This window comes from Fundulus heteroclitus, chromosome 15, assembly GCF_011125445.2.
Source record: "Fundulus heteroclitus isolate FHET01 chromosome 15, MU-UCD_Fhet_4.1, whole genome shotgun sequence".
In the NCBI taxonomy this organism is placed as follows: domain Eukaryota; kingdom Metazoa; phylum Chordata; class Actinopteri; order Cyprinodontiformes; family Fundulidae; genus Fundulus; species Fundulus heteroclitus.
Window position 1 is genome coordinate 28,325,845 of NC_046375.1, and position 21,711 is coordinate 28,347,555.

Below are 21,711 nucleotides of genomic sequence, written 5' to 3' on the forward strand. Positions count from 1 at the left end.
AGTCTCGCAAACATATCAGAGATATCACCAGGAGATGACAGGCTAAAGATAAAAAAGTTAGAATTAGACGGAGATTAACTTGGATGCGATGTCACACAATCTGATCTCAAAAGAAAGATGTTGATGAATCCTGCAGACAACTGAAGCTGAAGACCAGAGAACATGAGAGAGGACCCACAACTCTGGAGGATCTAAAGAGATTATGCACACAGGAATAGCCAAAGATCTGCTAACTCTTTGCCCCAATCAGCTGACGTTGAAGAAGAAGGCTCAACCCTGACCTGTCGGTAAAACGGAATGTTCAAAGTAATTAAAGCAGGAATACTTATAGGTTTGCCATCAATGATTCTGTTTAAAACAATCATTTCTTAACATGTTTTTGTCTCTATGAATACATTTTTTCTTTGTTTCTTCCAGAGTTGTTTCATACTACTAAACTAACTGTAGGCTCTTTCTTTTTTAATCTAACTAGGGGTGCCAATGGAAGCTCAAACTATGGAAATCCATTTCCACCACTCTGATGGGACAAAAACCGCTCTTGTATTACACAGAAACAATCAACATTTGGCTACAATAACCAGGTCAGTCGAAACAAAGATTGAGGAGTAAAATAAAACCCAATGCATTTAATGGCATACGTCTGCAAAACTGTATATTTGTTTATATTAGTCTTTCACATGATCCAATTAGCTTAACACTGAATAAAGTTGATGTTGTCATTTCTGCTATAGCAGAGACACCCAGTGGTTTAATACGCAATGGTCATGTCAGCCTGCAGGAGTGTGACGTCTGATTTGAAATATAGAACACAAGATGGCACTTGCTGCTTCGGACAGACATTTTTATATACAAATAAGGCAGAATTATTTTGCATGTTAGCCAAGAAGACACACAAAGCACCTTGCAAAGGTATTCGTAGCGCTTAACATTTTTCACATTTTGTGATGTTCCAACTACACTTTGTAGAACCACCTTGTACTGCAGTTAACTTTAAGTTTTTCTTGGTCTCTACAGCTTTGCACATTTACAGAATTTTTTGGTCTATTCTTATTGTAAAATAGCTCAAGTTCAGTCCGCATGGACTCACACATCAACTTTCATGCCTTGCCGCAGATTAACTTTTGGATGTTTTCGGTCTAGGCCATTGCAGTAATCATAGTTTGGCTTGATTGGACATGGGTTGATCAAAACCATTCCTTTGCAGCTTTGGTTGCATAATTAGGGTAGCTATCCTGAACCTCAGCCCCAGTCACAGACAGCTTTTCCTCCATCAGCTTTAAGCAGCTGCCCTGTATGTGCTGAAAGGCTTTGTCTTGCCACTGTTCCATATTTGCATAGGCATATTTTTGGACAGCATGCATGTCATTCTGTTTTAGAGAAGAGATTCTTACTACCAAGCAGTAGATCTTTTTCAGCCCCTCCAGAGATAACCTTAATTCAGCTAACGTGATAACTAGTTCCTAATATGTATATATATATATATATATATATATATATATATATATATATATATATATATATATATATATATATATATATATATATATATATATGTACAGGACTGTCTCAGAAAATTAGAATATTGTGATAAAGTTCTTTATTTTCTGTAATGCAATTAAAAAACATGAAATGTCATACATTCTGGATTCATTACAAATCAACTGAAATATCGCAAGCCTTTTATTGTTTTAATATTGCTGATTATGGCTTGCAGCTTAATAAACCCAAATATCCTATCTCAAAATATTAGAATATTTCCTCAGACCAAGTAAAAAAAAAAATTATAACAGCAAAACAAAATCAAACATTTGAAAATGTCTAATAATGCACTCAGTACTTGGTTGGGAATCCTTTTGCACAGATTACTGCATCAATGCGGCGTGGCATGGAGGCAATCAGCCTGTGGCATTGCTGAGGTGTTATGGATGCCCAGGATGCTTCAATAGCGGCCTTTATCTCATTTGCATTGTTGGCTCTGGTGTCTTTCAGCTTCTTCTTCACAATACCCCACAAATTCTCGATGGGGTTCAGGTCAGGGGAATTAGCAGGCCAATCAAGGACAGTAATGCCATGGTCAGTACACCAGTTACTGTGAGAATCTGATGTCGTCTCTTAACCACTACCATACTTGTGATTTAGTTTACTGAACCAAGCTGAGAGTTTTTCAAGGCTCAGGAAACCCTGCAGTGTTTCGAGTTAATTAGACGCTTCAAGTCATTAGTTGAATAGCCTACTAGTATACTTTTTCACGATATTCTATAGGATATTTGGGTTTCTTAAGCTGTAAGCCATAATCAGCGATATTAAAACAATAAAAGGCTTGCTATATTTCAGTTAATTTGTAATGAATCCAGAATGTATGACATTTCATGTTTTTTAATTGCATTACAGAAAATAAAGAACTTTATCACAATATTCTAATTTTCTGAGACAGTCCTGTATGTATGTATGTATGTATCATACATACATACATAATGTATGTATGTATGTATGTATGTATATACAGCTCACTACAAAGGATTATAAACATACAACTTTACTGTATGTTCTAGTATCTTAAGCTTCAGTATAGTAACGCTGCCATTAATAAGGTGGATAGGTAGGTTTGTTCGTGTTTAAATGTTTTTGTTCTTCGTCATGTGTCTGGTTTTTTTATTTATTTATTTTCTCAGACATCTTTCAGTACTAAATCTGTGTTTTTGTATTAATGATCTTGAGGTCCTTTGGAGTGGAAACCACTCCAGGCGCTGAGACGGTGCCGTGGCCCCCGCTGCCCGCCTCCTGTCAGCGGGACGCCTCGCCTCCCATCCCCGTAAAGTTGCTCCTCCTACTCAGCAACCTTGTGTTGATGTCGTCCATCCTCTTCTACGTCTGATAAAACATATTCAAAACTTTTTTTTTCCACCGAAAGGTGCTTCTAACATGGCTTACACCACGACAGGGGGGAGTAAGAAGAAGGTCTGCTACTACTACGACGGTATGTGACGGGTTTCTGCTGCATCTGGTAGGCTAACGTTAGCCATGAAGCTAGTCGCTGCTGCTGCTGCAGGTGATTGTAGCATTAGCTAGCTAGCGAACTAGCATCAGGGAGCTAGCATTATTAAACCATGGCGTCCTCGGAGCTCAGAGTCACCAAGCATTTGACCTAACTTAAAGCTTAACCAAGAGTATGCCGACCTTAATATCCGGAACAACAGAGAGTAAAATGTTAAATTTTTTAACTAATTGGATACTGCATTAAATCATGTTTGTTAAGACAAATTCCGAAGTTAATGCTCGTAATACTGTTCTAAGGGCTTTGCTTGCCCTTGGGTTTTTGTATCAATTTTTTTTTTTACGTTGCTGTTTCAAATGAACCCAATGAAATGATACAAAGGTAGTGAAGAAAGCGTCCAATCAAATGTACAGCTGACACCCAGGCCTGATTGGTGTATGTTGTTGTTCCTCTGTGGTAAATGGTAATATGTCTCCAATATGGATCATTATGTCTGCAAGACAAGTGCATTACAATTTCTGTTATCTGAAAGACGTTTTACTTCTCGTGACCCTTTTCATGACCAAAATCCAAAAAGAAATTGAGGTGCCAATGGTTTTTAAGAAATCCCACATTAAATGTCTTGACAAGCAATGCACCAAGAGATCCAGCATTTGTTATGATTTGATTACCTTTAATTAGATTAAAACATAGGCTACCATACCAAACATCCTGGCAGAAGGGTTGTCACTTCTACGGGTAATACATGTCGTTTACTCAAAGTATTCACCTAGGGTCAACAGGTTTAAAAACAAATATAGGACAACAAGGATGCTTATGAGGGACAATGTGCGTAACCTGTCAAGCCAGATCAATAATGTTCTTCACATTGTCATTCTGGGTCTGCTTCCATCACATTTGTCCGTGGAAAGGAGGGACAGTCAGCAGAACTTTCCTAACTGATTGGGCAAAGTGACACCTAATGCCCACGTACCAATGGTTGGTTTTAGCCAATCACAGTATCAAATGAAAATGATGTAAACAGCAGGCACCACGAGAAACCAAAACAATTTACGCTGGTCCAGGTGTGCTTATTTGGATAGTGACACTCACGACAATGGTGGATTCTGATAAAACAGACGTGATGGCAGCAGCTAAACGCCCGTCCTCCTGCGCTGCCATGTTTATGTTGGCTCGGCTGTGGGCTTGGCACTTCTTACTTTCGTCACAGCAGTATGTCCCGCCTTAAACCATAGTACTGCAACGTGATTGGCCGAGACGTGATTTGGTCGGTCTTGAACGGTCAAGTGGGGAGCGGTACAAGATGGATGTCATGTCTTTGTGAACGCACAAATACCATGATAGTTCAGTTTGCAGGCAAAGTTACAATGTGGACATATTACCAACACTGATGAGCTCAGAAATTTGAATTCAAAGCAGCACAGTGTAACTTTTAGCTACTAGGGGCGCTAGACCTGTAACCTCTACATTGAGATTGAGAAATCGTCAAATTACGTGAAAAGACAAGGCTGCATTCATCCCTTTAAATTAAATCTTACATCAGAACTGACCGCTGTGTCAAACGTAGCGCTCTGACCAACAGAACCCCGTCATTGGGCTGTCCGTGTCCGTCAGGCTAGTTACAGCTAGCGTTAGCTCATGTTATCCAGGAGGTTTACTGCTTCTCTGTCACAGGCACAGGAGCTTTTATTGTTGCTCTCAAACATCCGTGTCGTAATGCTAGCTTAGCACTAGGGCTGGACGATATTTTTAAAAAAGTCTCAAGAAGTAACTCTTTATTCTACCAACTTTTTACCAAAATTGCAAGTTTTAAAAAAAACTAAAAGGAACACGTGCTCTATGAACTCTTTGAAGGGGGCGGAGCTTGGGGGCGGAGTGTTTCCTGGGTCTGTGTTTGTGATTGGTTGGGAGGACGTAATGACTGTAATATTAACCCATATGGCTAGAATGCAAAAGGAAGGAAAACTGTTATTCTACTGAACTTTTTATTGACCTTTTTTCTATCATCGCTATACGTCTATCGATCGATATATGTCGTTATTGAATTATCGTCCAGCCCGACTTAGCACTGTAGCACTTTATCCAAGTTTCTCATAACAACACTTTGTTTGTGTTGTCTATAAAGAGGATTGCATGTTTTCTTCTGGCTGTTCTCCACATGTTAGCAGACTTTCTATAACATCAACTGAACCATGAAAATAGCTAAGAGGGAAACCTAGCATTGAATTGATCCTGGTTTTCGTTTTTTTTTTTTTTGCAGGTGATATAGGAAATTATTACTATGGACAAGGCCATCCCATGAAGCCACATCGCATCCGGATGACTCATAACCTTCTTCTAAACTACGGACTGTACAGAAAAATGGAGGTCTATGTACGTTTCCAACAGGGCTGATCTATATTAATACTGCTAGGATTTACTGGGCTAGAGACAGTTACACACACAGAACCAACAGACTCAACAGTTCTGTCCTTGATTTTTATTTCATTTTATTTGAAACTGATGCTTTGTCTGATAAATGAGCTGAAAGGTGCATCGTTGAGACGGTGCAGCCTCACGTGTTGTTGCTCTCCCTGTCTGGGTGTCCATTGGGTCTGTTTGTGTTCGCCCTTCAGCGGCCACACAAAGCCACTGCAGACGAGATGACCAAGTACCACAGCGACGACTACATCAAGTTCCTCAGATCCATACGGCCAGACAACATGAGCGAGTTCAGCAAGCAGATGCAGCGATGTGAGAGCGCATTGCCTCTGTCGGACATCTGAAGACAGTTAAGCATTTGGGAACCTTATCTGTGTGTGGTTGACAAGTTTTCTGTTGTTGCTTGTTTTCAGTCAACGTTGGTGAGGACTGCCCTGTGTTTGATGGCTTGTTTGAGTTCTGCCAGTTGTCTGCAGGGGGGTCTGCTGGTGAGTCACAGATACGTTATGCATTCAGTTCTTTGATGTAAGGACAAAGTTATCCACTTTTCATGTTTTATAACTCTTAAAGATTACCTCCACAATTATTTTGGTTCTTCCTTTAAAACTGTAGTCCAGAGGAACATATTTACAATACGTGATAGTTTAACAGTATATATTTTACATATTCAAAGAAGTGAGTAGAAATATAAACTTAGCTGTGCAGTCGAGAGACTTACAGTGACCTAAAAGGAGGTGACACCTGCTGATGTGGTCTTTGTTTGAACAATAGCTGCCATAGATCACGTTTAAAAAAATTTGTCAGCACTAGACTTTTCTGCCTCAGACATTTTACTCTGATTAACCACCTTCTGTTTTGCCAAGCTGGTTCAGTGAAGTTGAACCGGCAGCAAACGGACATTGCAGTGAACTGGGCTGGAGGACTCCACCACGCAAAGAAGTCTGAAGCTTCGGGCTTCTGTTACGTCAATGACATCGTCTTGGCCATCTTGGAGCTGCTCAAGTAAGATTATCAGCTAGTATTTCCACAAAGTAAACGGCTCTGCTTTACTTTTACAGGTACATCTCAAAACTTGAAAATAAAATTGAAAAAAGTGAAATGTTGAATATTATTATTTTTTTTCTAAAAGTGAAGCTTGTGCATTATACAGATTCATTACACAAAAAGTGAAATATTCAAAGCCTTTATTTCTTCTAATTTTGTTGATTATGGCTTGAAGCAAAAGGAGCACTTAAAATTCAGTGTCTCAGAAAATCTGAATATTGTTAAATGCTAAATATTGGAAGCTCATGGTGTCACACCCTGATCAGCTAATTAACTGAGAACAGAGGCACCCTGAGCCTCTAAATGTTCTCTCAGTCTGGGTCGGTAGGAGACAATCAGAGGCAAGGAAGCCACAAAAGGTCATTGGTGAAGAGGCTGGGTGTTCACAGAGCTCTGGATCAAAGCATATTCATAGAAAGTTGAGGAAAAGGTGCAACAGGGAGAAATGCAGCTTTGAGAGGATCGTCAAGGGGAATCTATTCAAGAATTTTGGGGAGCTTCCCAAGGACTGGACTGTTTCTCAATGGTCCAAATTCCTGTTTTCACAGGAAAGTAAATTCTGCATTAGAGTCTGGAGGAGCAGTGGAGAGGCTCAGAGTTGACGTTGCTTGAAGTCCAGTGTGAAGTTTACTGAGTCAGTGATGGTTTGGGGGGCCCAGTGGACCAGAACCAGCTGTGTCAGCTTCTAGTTCTGGTCCACTACTCTTTCTGAACTCCACAGTCAAGTCTACCAGGAGAGACTTTACAAAAAAAAATTAAATATCCTTTTTTATTAATCTTATGTAAAATTAAAATGTTCTGAAAGGGGGAATTCTGACTTTTTATTGTCTGTAAGACATAAGCAGCACCATTACAAGAAATACAGCCTAGAAATATTTCTCCCCACATATATCCATATAATGAATGAGTTTCACTTTCTGATATGAGCAACAGAAGGTTTTGAAGTTTTTTCCCGATATTCACTTTTTTTTTTACACATACCTGTAATTATTGCAGCCTTGTTTATGTCCTGTTTTTCCTTCAGGTACCACCAGAGGGTGCTTTATATCGATATAGACATCCATCATGGAGACGGAGTGGAGGAGGCTTTCTACACCACAGACAGAGTCATGACCGTGTCCTTTCATAAATACGGGGAGTACTTCCCTGGAACAGGAGACCTCAGGGTGAGCCCAAAATGTCTTGGAATAAAATCAGAAAGATTCAGTTGTGAGTTCAAGTCTGTAGAAGATCAGAATCTGATCCAGTGTGTGTGTGTGTGTGTGTGTGTGTGATCTGCTTCAGGACATCGGAGCAGGAAAAGGCAAATATTATGCCGTCAACTTTCCACTGCGGGACGGCATTGATGATGAGTCCTACGAGCAAATCTTCAAACCTGTAAGTAGAAACCTGGATTTTATCACAGCTGCACTGCAATTAATAGCATTTTCAAAATGTACTTTGTCTAATGTCGCGTTGTGTCTAAATGTGTCCCACCGTGTCAGTTAATAGATTTTCAGCTGAGGGCAAAGAGGGCCTAAAGATGCGCACACACACACTGGGTAGTAGTTTTGAAGCTGAAGAAAATGAACAGAGCAACAAAGCAACACACAGACGGAAAGTGAGAACAGTGAGCCTCCAGACAGCGACCGCCAGGATTGCCCCATTTTCTGTGGGAAACCCTGGCAAGATTTAATCCCTCTGACACCGAGGAAACGACAGTGGAGGGTTGAGCAGACATCGGTGCAGCGTACTGAAACATTTTTGCTATCCCGTCCTAGAGAGAAGATGGAAACCCAAGAAAAATAAGCAAGCTTGCCTACGCAAATTATTGCGGTTATTTGAATTAATCATGTGATTCAAATTTATCGTGCGATTAATTGATTTATTATCGCAGCAGGCCTACTTACAGTGTGTAGTTGCTGAGTTTCCCTCAGAAAATGGGCTTATACTGGCGGTCGGTGTCGTATGTTTAGGAAGCCCATACGCAGCCGTGTAGCGGGTGAATCGAGGGAGGGGCGCAGCATGGAGGTACTGTGCATGGAGCTAATAACAGCTAGCATGTTAGCTATTTAGACTGGGTGGTTTAATGACCGTTTTTTTGTCGCCCTCAACCCCGCGTTGTGCTTTTCAAATGTTTCCACGAAGAAACGACACCCTGAATGTTGTTTTTCACAAATACACCAGCATGTTGTTCATGCAGTTTTGAGGGGAGTCTGGGTCTTGTCAGAACCCAAAAATCTTGTTGAGGAAGCAGTTTTTGCACATTTTTGATCACGTCTGCCTGTACTGTGCTTGTGGCTGAAGAATAGAATAAAATGGTTTTATTGTCACAATGCATCACTGTCCAAGAAACGGGATTCAGCTGCTGCTGTTTGCTGCAGGAAATCAAATAAGATTTAGGAAATTAGAGGGAAAATAAAATGTAAATATTTATACAGTCACATGTCTGCATATAATCAATATTCAGAAATAGTGATATGTACATATATATCACTACAATATTGCACATTTTAACCACAAAACAAGGAAATGAGGATGTTGCACAGATGGCCCAGAGATAAAACTGTCCCTCAGTCTGTTTTGACCTTCATGGACCTGAACCTTTATACCAGAAGGCAGATGGTGTCACGTGTGATGATCAGGGTGTGATCCTCAGAGCCCTGCTGGGCCACGGCATCTGGCCATGTCCTCCAGCCGGGCCAGAGGGCAGCCTCTGATATTTTCTGCAGATGCGGTAACCCTAATGTCAGGAATAGAGCAGGTGGAGAAGCACAGGGAGATGTGTGAACTCTAGTAGACTGGTAACAGAACACCAGCAGGTAATCCTACAGGTTGTGCCTCTGCAACATCTACAGGAAGCGAAGTCCCTGCAGGGCCGTTTTCACCAGTGCTGATGTGTTAACAGTCCATGTGAGGTCCTCACAGACGTGGGTTCCTAAAGGAGGTGTTTTATGAAATTTTTATTCAGATTCGGAAGAGATCGGCCAGCAGCTCTTCCTGGTTGCATACAAAGGTTTTCTGATTAATTTATCACACCCTAATGGGTTATTATTACAGCTGTCAAACGATTAAACATGTTAATCGCTATTAATTGCATAATGTCAATAGTTAACTCAAGATTAATCGCATATTTTATCCTTTTATGTCTGAAAGTGTAAAAGCCTATTTGGGCATTTTAATATGCAATTTTGCAATACATGACACTAATAAAAACCATGCTTGTATAAAAATTAGTTGTATTTTCTATTTTTCAAGCACTGGAATGAAAACATCCTGGTGCCATAAAATGTTAAACTTTGGCCTATAATGGCTAAATCACAAATCATAACGCCCTGATGTTTACACAATGTGTAATCAAATGTGTAAATAAATACCTGCTTTCATATTAATTTTTTCACTCTTTCACAGATCTAATTCTGAGCTTTCACACCCACAACAATAATTTCTTTGTATATTTTCGCTTGCTGTTTAGATCCACGTTCATACACACAATTTTTTTTAAGGCCTGCCAAAAGGGTATAAAATTTCCAGGTGATTCCAGAGTCTTACACTTTGCTTGCAACTGGGGCATTAGCTTAATACCCTTGAAAGATAACTGTTTAGCACAGCTTCATGTGCTGACAGCGGTACATTATTGGCCAAGCGCGCAATGAGTAAACGAGGAGAAGCAATGGAGCCAAGCGAATAAGCAACAGGCAGTGGAGGTGCAACAACAAAGATGTTATGTAACCCTGGCCCTGTGGATTGCGTTGGTCTTCCACCACGCCGGCTGTCACTTTACTGCGAGGCACTGCAGGACGGTCTGCTGGCTTCCAGTAGCTGCATCATTTGTGGCCACCTTTCTTCCTGATAGTTCTGCGGTACTGGCGGCAGACGGCACAACAATGTTTGTCTGCTGGTCGGGCTCTGTGCAAAGTTCTTTTCAGGCTCAGGACAAACGTGTGCCGTATATTGTTTCATTTGAAGACGAAATTATGTGTTTTTGTGTTTTCTTTTATGGTCAAATGCTGGGCCATTGTGGACAAATAAACTTGTACCTGATGTGGTTTAGCCAGTTTGAGCTCTCATCATGTCACTGAGGAAATGTGTCTTTGCTGAAGAAGAGCTTGAACGCTCTTTGTTGTAAAGCGAAGCAGTCCATGTTTGCTTCTTTCTGTTTCGCTAAAGGAAGGCTTTTCTTTTGATCCCCTGTCTACATACTGGCTCCAGCCTTCATGTCGCAGCAGAAACTGGACGCCACAGGCTTGAAACTCCTTAATTTAGCACTCTGGTCTTACAGGTGATGGCCAAGGTGATGGAGATGTACCAGCCCAGCGCCGTGGTGCTCCAGTGTGGAGCAGACTCTCTCTCTGGAGACCGCCTCGGCTGCTTCAACCTCACCATCCGGGGTACATATATACCACACAGTCCAGATATATGGAACTGTGGGCAAATGTTTCATGTCTGTCCTTGCGTCTAACCAGGTCACGCCAAGTGTGTGGAGTACATAAGGTCGTTCAACCTCCCGCTGCTGATGCTTGGTGGAGGAGGATACACCATCCGTAACGTGGCTCGCTGCTGGACTTATGAGACAGCCGTGGCTCTGGATACGGACATCCCCGATGGTTCGTTACTCATCACACATGGGTCGCTGTGAAGATCAGCTGAAATGGTTTTGTGTTATGCCTGTCGCTCCTGCGGCATTGCATGAACTCTTCACTCCTCTGTAAAAGGTCTTTATGGTGCCAAACACTGTTTCCAGTTCTCAAACTTGCATTCTTCTGAGTAAGGTTATTGTAAACTTGTGTTGGACCACGTTTCTCTTGGAATCATGGGATCGGACATATGCAAACATGGAGCGTGATGAAATTCAGTGATTTGTGGATTTGATCAAGCAAATCTGGGGGTTTTCAGCATTCTGTGTTATTTTATTCACAGTGAAAGTGCATTGAAAGAGGCTGGCTGGATCACTACATCTCCCTATTTGTGTGTTACGATTAGATGACGACCTTGGGTTTGGTTCAGATGTATAGTTAAAACAAGCTCTGACAAATTACCAAAATTGACCATTGATAATAGTTATTGATCATTTTGATTGGTTATTTCAACATACATCCTCGGCATTTAACCCATTCCTTTATTAAGGAGTCATGCCTATGGAGCATTCTGGGCTAAAGGTCTTGCCTAGGAACCCAGACTGCCAGTCTGTGGGATTGGAACCGGGGAACTTGCCACATTCCAGTCGTCCTGCTCTAATCCCTGAGCCACTGCTCCCCAAATCAAGACTGCTTTGACCATGCAGGGTTTTGAAAAGATAATTCATGCCTTTCTCACCATACATCTGGATTATTGCAATATGCCTTAGTCTGGGATCAGACGGGCTGCCCTCTGTCACCTTTTGATGCAGGTCTACTTTAAGTTTTGCCTGTCAGCTCGCTAGGCTCATAATACGGTGGGGTAAACCCTGAGCATGGTGTCAATCTGGGCACTTGTGCTGTTAAAGGTGGCATATAAAATCTAGTCATTGAATGTGTTTGATCCATCCCTTAGAGAGCGGTGAGCTGCCACACTGAGTGGCACACATGGAGCAATCTAGTCAAAGGTCTTGCTCAGGTGCCAGAGTGACAGGGTTTCGAACCGCCGACCTTTGGGGCCTCTGCAAGATATAAACAGCTGGCTGTCTAACCACTAGGTCTCCACTTCCACACTCCCATACTATGCATGGATTTAGTCTCTCCAGGAGCTGCATTATATTCTGTTTGGGTCATATCTTTCAGTTTTCTCTATTATGTTTGACATTTTTTTAAACAATTACATCAGTGTTAACTGTGCAGCTGCTAAACAAGGTCATGGACTTCCAGCTTAACAATCTCGCGAATCCAACAATTTTATTTCTTGCCGTGATTTGTTGTCCAAGCTGAAGGATGCTGAACCTACAAGTGGAGAAGTGAAAAAGTTCAGTTCTAGAGTGTATTAACCCACACAATTCACAGTTCCCCTGCATACTGCAAAGATGGCGGCCAAATGAGGTGGAGAGAAACGTTCTGCGATCTGGTGTGATGTATCTCACCCAAACGAGTTGCTCTCAGGCCCACCTCAGAGCAGAGGCAACAGAGGGGCTGTGGGGCAACAATAAGGAGGAATTCACACCAACGCATCTTAGTTCTTTCTATAGAGACCACAGCCCAATGAATTTGATATGAAAAGGAAGGATTCTGAAGCAACCTGAATTTGAGAGAAAATTAAACAAATGTTTTAGAGGTCTAGGTTCAGGCTCCTGATTGGAGACAGACATTAACTTTGGATCTGTCTCTGCGTCACTGCAACTTTTGCCACAGTTCATTTGATGCATTTTAGTTTCAGGTAATTATTTTATTTATCTATTTATTTTTAACTTGATTTATTGAATCAGGAAAAATAAGTTGGTTGATCAAGTTTAAGTTGACATGTGTTACTATTAGATTATAAAACAGCTTGCTTTACTGTGGAGCATTAGAGCAGCAAAGCAGTTATCTGCTGTCTTCTGTCTCTCACTAGGTGGCAGTAGTGCCCCTTCACTAGATGCCTTGGTCAGGTTATGCCTCAACTTTATTCTGACTGTGCTTCTGAATAGATGTTCTATTTCCTCATGACTAGTAAAACACTAACTGATTGACGTTTGAGCAGAGTTGGTCACTTTTAGTTTCAGGCACAAGGATCTGCTTGGATGTTTGGTTTTGTGTGCCTCATGGTCAAGTAAAGAAAGTCCAGCTGGTTCTGACTGACACAGCAGACATTGATTTATATTGATGAACGTCTGTCATACGGTTAATCAGAACACGTAAATATGTTTGAAAGTACAATATAGATGAGCTTGGTGTCATGGGTAACTGTTGCTAGGCTCTGGATAACTTCGGCTTTATTAAGACAGAGTGTCATAATTAGCATCGGCCAAGAATATGTCCAAAGCTGATTATGTCCTAAGCAGGCTGCTGATTGGCCACAATCTTTTCATTCTGACATCAGAAAGGGAAATAATCTTCCTGGTAATTAGACCGTATTCAGAAACAGTCGGCGCAAACAGTCTGAGGCAAGATACAGAACGTCACCCCATACAGCGGCAGTTGCCCTGACTGCCCTCTTTGCTTAGGCTTTAGTTTGCCCTTCTGTAAAGTAGAACCTGTGGCACCAAGACAGCTTTTAGGAGACCAAACATCATTAGCTATTCAAACAGAAACGGAACTGGATGCCTGAGGTTAGACGAGGTTAGAAAGCCTCAGCGCGCCATGTTGACGTGTCTCGCTGCTTCTTTCTCGGTTTCTCTTGTTCTTATTGTGGCTTACACTTCCCAATGCTGTTCCTGTTGCAGAACTGCCGTACAATGACTATTTTGAGTACTTTGGGCCTGACTTCAAGCTGCACATCAGCCCCTCCAACATGACAAACCAGAACACACAGGAGTACACGGACAAGATCAAGTACGTGTGAACGCCTGATGCACGAGGAGTCTCCTGTCTGAATGAGCTGAAGACTCTATTTTTCCACTGATCTAGTTGACTGTGTTGAATTACTGAATGCCACTTATCTGCAAAGTTGTTGAGCATGTAACATTTAAGCAGCTGCTGACAACAATAAAATCCTGTTGGACTGCGACCTTTCAGGCAGCGGCTGTTTGAGAACCTGCGGATGCTGCCTCACGCCCCTGGGGTCCAGATGCAGGCCATCCCAGAGGACGCTGTCCCAGACGACACAGTGGACGAGGACACTGAGGACCCTGACAAACGATTGTCCAGTAAGGCTGCTCTCCTGGCACAGTGAAAAACCGCTAAGATAAATCACATTAGGAAGCAGCACAGCCGTCATGGCGGCATCAGGAAATCCCCGGTTGTGGAACCCAGAAAGCTTTTGACCAACAGTCATGACAAAATGTTTTAGAGGTGACTCTACTGTTCAAAACATACAGGTCCAGTTATAATGGTTCCCATTCTGCTTATGGTGCAGAATGATCAGATTATTTTTAGCTCACTGCAAAGTTCACTTTCTGTCTTCTAGTGAGGAGCTAATTGTGTTGTCACGTGTGCAGAACTTGTGCAGCAGCTTTTAGCCATGACTATACATGGATCTGATTATGGCTGCACACTAGTAGGAAACAGGATATTATTATTTTTCCCTTAACTCTTTATATTCTGTGTAAAATGCTTTTTAGACAGCTAGTTTTAGGCTCATTAGGTTCCCTTCACTTAGTCGTCCAGCCATCCATTTTCTACTCGCGCTTTTCCGTACAGGGAGGGCCTGGTGTCTGTTTCCAGCACTCACTGGAAACAGACACCGTCCATCATCCGTCCATCACAAGGCAACACAGGACAGTCATGCCTGCACACACTCACACCTAAGGGCAATGTAGATATCCAGTTAACGTAAAAATCGTGTTTTTAGACTGTCAGAGGAAGCTGAAAAAAACCCACGCATGCACAGGAAGAACAGGCAAACTTTATGCATAAAGACCCCAGGTCAAACCTGGGGTTCGAACCCAGGACCTTCTTGCTGCAAGGCCACAGTGCTACCAACCACTGTGCAGCCCCATTTAGGAGTCTCATGAGGAAAAAGAAGAGAGGTTATCTGAGTACTTTGACAGGAAACAGTTACAAAGTCTGACTTTTGAGCCAAATTGCACATTAAGTTTGATGGTCACAGTCATTTTTCTGACAGCCTGTCACTGATATCGGTTCTTCATCTTCCTTTGTAGGACAGAATGAATACAGGCACGCTTAATTTGACAGAACATGGTTTAACTTGGTCTGTTGGCTGCTCAGAAAGTGGCTGTCATGGGTCCTTTGTGTGATTGCAGTCCGTGCTACAGATAAGAGGATAGCCTGTGATGAAGAGTTTTCTGACTCTGAGGATGAGGGGCAGGGTGGCAGGAGGAACACAGCCAATCACAAGAAAGGAGTCAAACGGCCAAAGGTGGAGGAGGAGAAGAAGGAGAGCGAGGACAAAAAAGCCGGTCAGTAACTACGCGTAGACACCAGCAGGACGTGAAGGTGGATGGGATTTAATGGATTTTTTTATTTTTTCCCTCCACTTCAGATGTTAAAGAAGAGGACAAGACAAAAGAGAGCAGCTCAGAAAAGGCTGAATGCAAAAGGTAAACAAAAATAGCCGTATTCCACTTCTAAATGATGAAAACCTGACTTTCTCAAACTATGAGCAGCATTTATTGAATTTGTGAGTTGTTTTAATGCAAAAATAAGTGTTGCACACTCAGGCTCCATATGTCAAACATGTATTGTTGCACAGACTGGGCTGCAGTCTACCATATGGTTCCATCGTTTTGCAAAGCAAACATTATGTTTGAGTCAAATAAACCTGACCTGTGGCCTTAAGACAATCCATTTTGAGAGAAGTATTCAGGGGAAGCATTTCCAGATGTAATATTTCCTGCTGTTAAATTTTAAGAAATGCTGTTTTTGTGGGGCAAGCATGACCACTGTGTAAGAATTCACTGTGTACTCATAGGAAAGGTTTATACTGAGACCTGGAAACAGTGAAAATCTAAAAGATTCTAGAACTGTCTATGTTTTAAATAAAGAGCCCTGTTAAAAGCAGAGTTTGCACGTTTGACTAAACTGCATCAACCTTTAATTGTTATTAATGCTTTTGATGCCCTGCAGCACTGTGAAGACCGAGCAGAGCAGCAGCGCCTGAAGTCTTCTTGGTTACGTTTGACCCAAGCGGTGCTGTCCATTCCCAAGGATCCGTCTCTTGGCTCAGATGTTGTCTGAAGCATTATATTTATTGTGCATCTTCAGTTTTTTACCTTGTAAAAAAGTCTCTTGTAGACCACCAGCATTCACCATTTCTGCTTGTCAGACGTCTTTTGATGCATTTGATACTGTGTTCTGAAACATGAGCCTGACTACGGGTTAACTCGCAGCTGAACTTGTCTGGCTTGCGATTGAAATTTTCATATTTTAAACTTGTCAATAAAACCTTTTATACTGTTTAGTGTGATGTTGAATTTATTTACATTCATTGTTGCAGCTTTGTGTGATGAAAATAAGCCACGGGGATGGGGTGCTGCCAAGGAGATAAAGTATCTCCCCTTCTGAGTAAAAAGAAAAGAGACTGCTTTAACTGGCTACCATTGCTTTTAGCAATATAAACATTTTGTTTCATGATGCCTCATGATTTTATTAATGTCAGTGTTGGCTGTGACGATGGTCCTGTAACACCATAAACTGGCTTCAAGTTATAGAAAGGCAGCTACAGTTGTAGGTACTGTAAGGGAAGCTTACTGCTACTTTGTCTTTAGGACAAAGTCGTTTGACCTTTTCCATCTTTTTAAAAAATATAAAAAAATCTGTGACCTTTGAGCCTTCCGGTTGTGTGTTCTACCCCAGAGGCTTTGGATAAACCTTGATTTGATTTGCCTTGTTGGCAAATATAGCAGGTGGTGATGATGGCACCAAGCCGCTTGGGTGATGGAGTCTGTGCTTTTAGGCGCTTCAGACTCTGAGGCAAACTGATATTGTGACACCAGGGGGCGCTGTTGGAAAGCTGTCCTGACATACAGGTGGTCACAAACCCATAGCTGATATCAAAAAATGTGACCGCTCTCTAACTGAAACCAAAAATGTTTAAATTAGAACAAAGATCCATTTATAAACCTGAGCACATGGGGGAAAAAACTTTAGTTACCCAAGAGATCAGGAATAGAAATCAAACACCAGTGGTCACATATACTGATAGATTATAATTGTTAGATGGACAGGAAAGTTGCCTATCTTATACTAGTTTGGTTTGAGATTCAAACTTCCAATGTTACATATGGTCCCAGTTTTTCTTAATATGTGACCGCCTGTATTTTATTCCCACTTCCTCAGTCAGTACTAAAGTACAGCTTAGCCACTGCAACACCAGCCAGTTCATACATCAGATGCCCCACGGGTGCTAGGGAGCAAATGCCCGGCCCCCCAGATGTCTGCTCAAATGGTGCAGGCCATTTACCAATGTGAGGCACTTCAACGTCTTAAAAAACTACAAGATGTCAACTGCAGAGACCGCCGTCTACTCCAGCTACATGGAGAATAAAACACGGTAGCACCACATCGCCAGGTTGAGCAGGAGCTGCTTTCACGTCTCTGCAACATTAGCAACCAAATGGCAACCATAACGGTTTAATATGCTCGTTACATAATGGCAGCAAAAGAAAGTTGTTTTAAATAAAATGAATTAGATCCTCTTATGTTTTTGACATAAAGGGTTGTCGTACTGTCAGAACTTCCTATCCGCCTGGACCTGATCTGAACCAGGCTTTCCATGTTGATGTTCTGATGGCTCAGGCCTCATTGTAAGTCTCCTTCTCTTGCTGGCAAATGTTTTCCTTCGCGTTCAGGAGAAAACACGTTCCTACCCGTGACGTTTCACTGCCAGGCCGCGTGATTTGCCGGCCGCCTGGTAAAAGAATGGGCCGAGGGCCAGGGGGGGACACTGGAACAGACTTCCCCATTTGCCACCTGTTATTGGCTGAAATGTGTCACAGTTGACAGCATATGACATGTGGTGATGGCAAAAGGTGTGAAGATGTTCAGCATAGACCAAATCGGTCCATTTCCTGCCTACATTTTAGCCGTTTCTGTGTACTTATAGCTCTGCCTCAAGACTTGTGGCTTCCTCTGAGAAATGTCAACTTCCAGAAATGGCTGGTAATGTGTCGGTATACATCTACTCCTGTTTCTAGTGTTTTCATTTTGTTTGCTTCATTATTATGCACCACGATGTGTCGGTCTATGACAAATTCCAATTAAATGCGTTGAGGTTTGTGGTTATGGCAACATGTTGGAAAGATGAACACTTGCAAGGCACCACTATGGTCTAGCTGTTCCGCTCTGTTCTAGAAGCGTCGCTTTGGTGTTCACATCCCTTTTCAGTAAGCATGTGGTCTGAAGTTCATCTTTAGCCTATTTCATGTTTCCTCTTTTTTTTTTTGTGTGTGGGCAAAAGTGAAATGCTTGTTCCCTTGAAAAGGCACAGAGCAAAGTCCCGCGTTTGAATAAGAAGAGATGCAGCGTGTTTTCTTCACATTTATTTTTGCTTTTAGTGTGCTCACAGAAAATCAGAACACCTTAAGCAGGAGGGTTTTAATAGCAACTGTTTCGTAGGCAAAGTTACATTCCATCTCTAAGTCAAATCCAAGCTTCTCCAGTATTTACAAAAGAAAAAAAAAAGAAGGAATTAAAGAGAGACAAGATGCTACACAAACATTTGCATCTGATAAGGTTGGTAAATTGAAGTTGAAAGGAAGCTGTCTGCTGGAATAGAACATAGCACAGTATAGAAACGGTTACCACTCGTCACAGCTTGTTTTTCAGGTCAAATCTGCTTGAAAAGAGAGATCAGTCTGTCTGCTGCGTGTCTGTCGGTATCTTACAAAAATGAGGATGTGGAAAAAAGAGAGCTGCAAACCTTTATGTGCTTCTTGAGATCAAGATTTTCTTTTGTACAATAATCACAGTTAAAAACACCCCGCCTATACATACTTACATGTTTTTTTTTTATACCAACAATTAACATTGAAGCCTATACAACTCGTGTCCCTACTGAATCACTGACTGGTACAGCTAATGAGAAGTGAAAAGCTCCTATGAGTTTATATCAGGTCCTAAAAAGCTATCTCTGGGATTGGGAATCTTGTAAAAAAAAAAAAAAAGAAAAGAAAAGGTCTTAGTGTTGTAAACCAAGTGGAGTTTTTAAAATGTTGGTCTCGGTTCTCTTCATAAAAGCTACTCATAGTCTAATAGTCAGTGGCACATATCCCAGGCTCGCTGAACCCCCCCCCCACCCCCAATCCTCATGTCTCCTCCATACCTCGGGCGAGTCCATTACTATTTTTGTTTACATTTTTTATTAAAAAATAATAAGAAATGAACCAGATAAAGGTAATACTGATGTAAAAACATATGGCAGAGCATGGATCGGTTGTGCTGAAGCCACCCACCTCCCTGGTTGGATCAGTGGACTGAGATGGGTTTTGTATAAAGGGGGGCGGAATTGGAAACCAAAAATGAAATCTTAAGAAAGCTTTAAAATCTCCCTGGTTGCAGGCAAGTTCTTCAGAGCCAGCATGTGGCATCACTCCAATGCACAAACAGGGAAATGTTCTTTGATTATCTTTATTTCGGATTTTCTTCCTCCTCTCTGTTATGTTACTCAGAAGCCTCCGGGGCAGCAGCCGGGGTGTCTGCTGATGCCGCCTCCTGTGTGGCTTCCTCTACCTTGGGCGCCTCCTCTGATGCTGCAGGGGCCACGGCTGGTTTCTCCTCTACCTTTGGCTCCTCTGGGGCTGCGGGCTCCTCGGTGGCTTTCTCTGGTTCTGTTGCTGCTGCCGCTGCCACTTCCTCTGGCTTCTTGTCTACGTCCTCCTTGGCCTGCTCTGCAGCAGGGGTCGCCTCCCCCTCCACGGGCTTGGCCTCCTCTGTGGCAGCTGCTGGCTCCTCCTTGCCCTCAGCCCCGGCGCCCTCTGCAGGCGCCGCTGACTCTGCCGCTGCCTCTGGATTCTCAGCCCCGTCGCCCGTCTCCTTCTTGGCCTTCTTGAAGGAAAAGCCGCTGAGTTTAAAAGACTTCTTGAATGAGAACTTTTTCTTTTTCTTCTTGGGAGTCTCGTTGCTGGTAGATGGCGTTGCTCCATCCTCTGCCTTGGCTGCAGCTTCTCCTTCAGCAGGAGCCGGAGATGCTGCCTCTACTTTCTCCTCGCCTGCAGCCTCTTTCTCAGCTGGGGCGACATCGGCTTTCTCCCCCTCCTCTTTGGGGCTCTCCTCGGCAGCTGCACTGCCATTGGCCTGCACCTCCTCCTTGCCGTTCTCAGCCGCAGCAGGAGAGGTATCTCCGTTTGCCTTGACGTGCCCATTTTCCTGTGAAGGAGAAACGAGAGGGGTCAGTGGCAGAAAGACCTGGCTTGGCCTCCATCCCCGGGGTGGACATTTCCATCGGTGGACGCAGGGGGCAGCAGACACCATCAGATCAGCAACAAAGGACACCACCACCCCACAACAACACACGCAAACACACACAATCGTTCTGCTTTCCAGAGCAAAGCACTAATTATATGGAAATGATACGGAAAAAAACACACCAACATATTTCCTCTTTTCTGGCTCAGATTGAGCGCAGTGAGATTGCGGTGAAGCAGCTGGCTGTTAAAGCAGCAGATGCCCCTCATTAAGCCCTCCGATCACTAAAGCTACAGCAATTGATGCTTTAAACATCTTTAGTAAACATAACATTTACAGGAGCCTCCCACTTAAAACAACGCCGTTGCTGGAGCGCCTGCAGCGCTCGTCGCCTCCTCTCCGGGGCGCACGGCCCGGCTCCCTGCCTCCACCCCTCCTCCTCCTCCTCCTCCTCTTCCTCCTCCTGGGTGATACTAGGCTGCCATCTCGACTTTCGAGGCGAGCATCTGCAACAAAAGGCGTGGTGCTCCGAGTGCGCACTGTATTGCTGTCCTCCCTTAATCTGACTTCCACTGCCTAACGTCTTAATTCCCATTGAAAGCAGCTCCAACTCACCCAAAACAATCAACACATGTTTCATTCTAACCACTCTACAAGAGGATCCATCAATAATGCCTTCACCACATCGTGTATCAGACTTAACATCAAGCAATGTTGGTCTCGCTCGGGTACATTTGAAAATTGACTACATCAAACTGTTGAACTCAGCGCGTAATCCGCTAAACATGTGTGCTTTCCCTCTCAGTTTATGCACATTTACGCACGGATTGCGCCCTGGGAGCGCACCCCCTCCGCCACCACCAGCTTCTACCAGATGTCTGTTAAAATCTCATTTACCTGTCCGTTGCTCTTGTTGGGTGAAGCCGCAGCCTCTCCGGCCTTTTCAGCCACAGTTTCAGCGTTTCCAGCTGTCTTGGACAGTTGCGCTCCCATGCTTTATCGCTCCAACAAAGAAACCCAACCGATCCCCCAAAAAAGGAAAACCCCGAACAAAGACCCACAAGCTTCTTTGTTCAAACGCTCTCGGTCCCCCTCTCTTTCTGTCCGTCTCTGTCTCTGCAGGGGGAGAAAAGTTCAGAAGAAAATGATGAGCAGGGTCCAGTGAGAGTAGAGAGGGTTTTCTGTGGAGCAGGGGGCAGTTGGTTGAGAGAGGAGAAGTAATAAAATCCCAGATTGGTGGCCGTCTCGCTGCAGACGGGCTGCAAAATGGAGAAATGTCCCTTGTTGTTAATAAGATGCACAGCCCAACGCCCAATTGCAGAGATGAATGGGCGCCCGGAGCGATGACGGCACCGTACTCTG

At 42.9% G+C, this 21,711-nt stretch overlaps 2 protein-coding genes across 2 annotated transcripts; one reads left to right on the forward strand and one right to left on the reverse strand.

Annotated features, from left to right (window-relative positions):
• The first annotated feature begins 2,796 nt into the window (after positions 1–2,796).
• Positions 2,797–16,405, forward strand: LOC105919235 (histone deacetylase 2). Its single transcript, XM_012854517.3, has 14 exons — positions 2,797–2,977; positions 5,256–5,368; positions 5,611–5,728; positions 5,830–5,904; positions 6,280–6,418; positions 7,485–7,626; positions 7,745–7,837; positions 10,722–10,830; positions 10,906–11,046; positions 13,770–13,878; positions 14,062–14,192; positions 15,249–15,404; positions 15,488–15,545; positions 16,072–16,405. Exons 1-14 carry the CDS (start codon positions 2,923–2,925, stop codon positions 16,103–16,105), a joined length of 1,473 nt encoding a protein of 490 aa, XP_012709971.2. The 5' UTR covers positions 2,797–2,922; the 3' UTR covers positions 16,106–16,405.
• Positions 16,406–18,470: 2,065 nt separating this feature from the next.
• On the reverse strand, positions 18,471–21,672 carry marcksa (myristoylated alanine-rich protein kinase C substrate a). The gene is made up of 2 exons (XM_012854516.3): positions 21,247–21,672; positions 18,471–20,310 (listed from the first exon to the last, which is right to left on the reverse strand). The coding sequence occupies exons 1-2, from the start codon at positions 21,340–21,342 to the stop codon at positions 19,606–19,608; spliced, it is 801 nt and encodes a 266-aa protein (XP_012709970.1). The 5' UTR covers positions 21,343–21,672; the 3' UTR covers positions 18,471–19,605.
• Between the last annotated feature and the right edge of the window lie 39 nt (positions 21,673–21,711).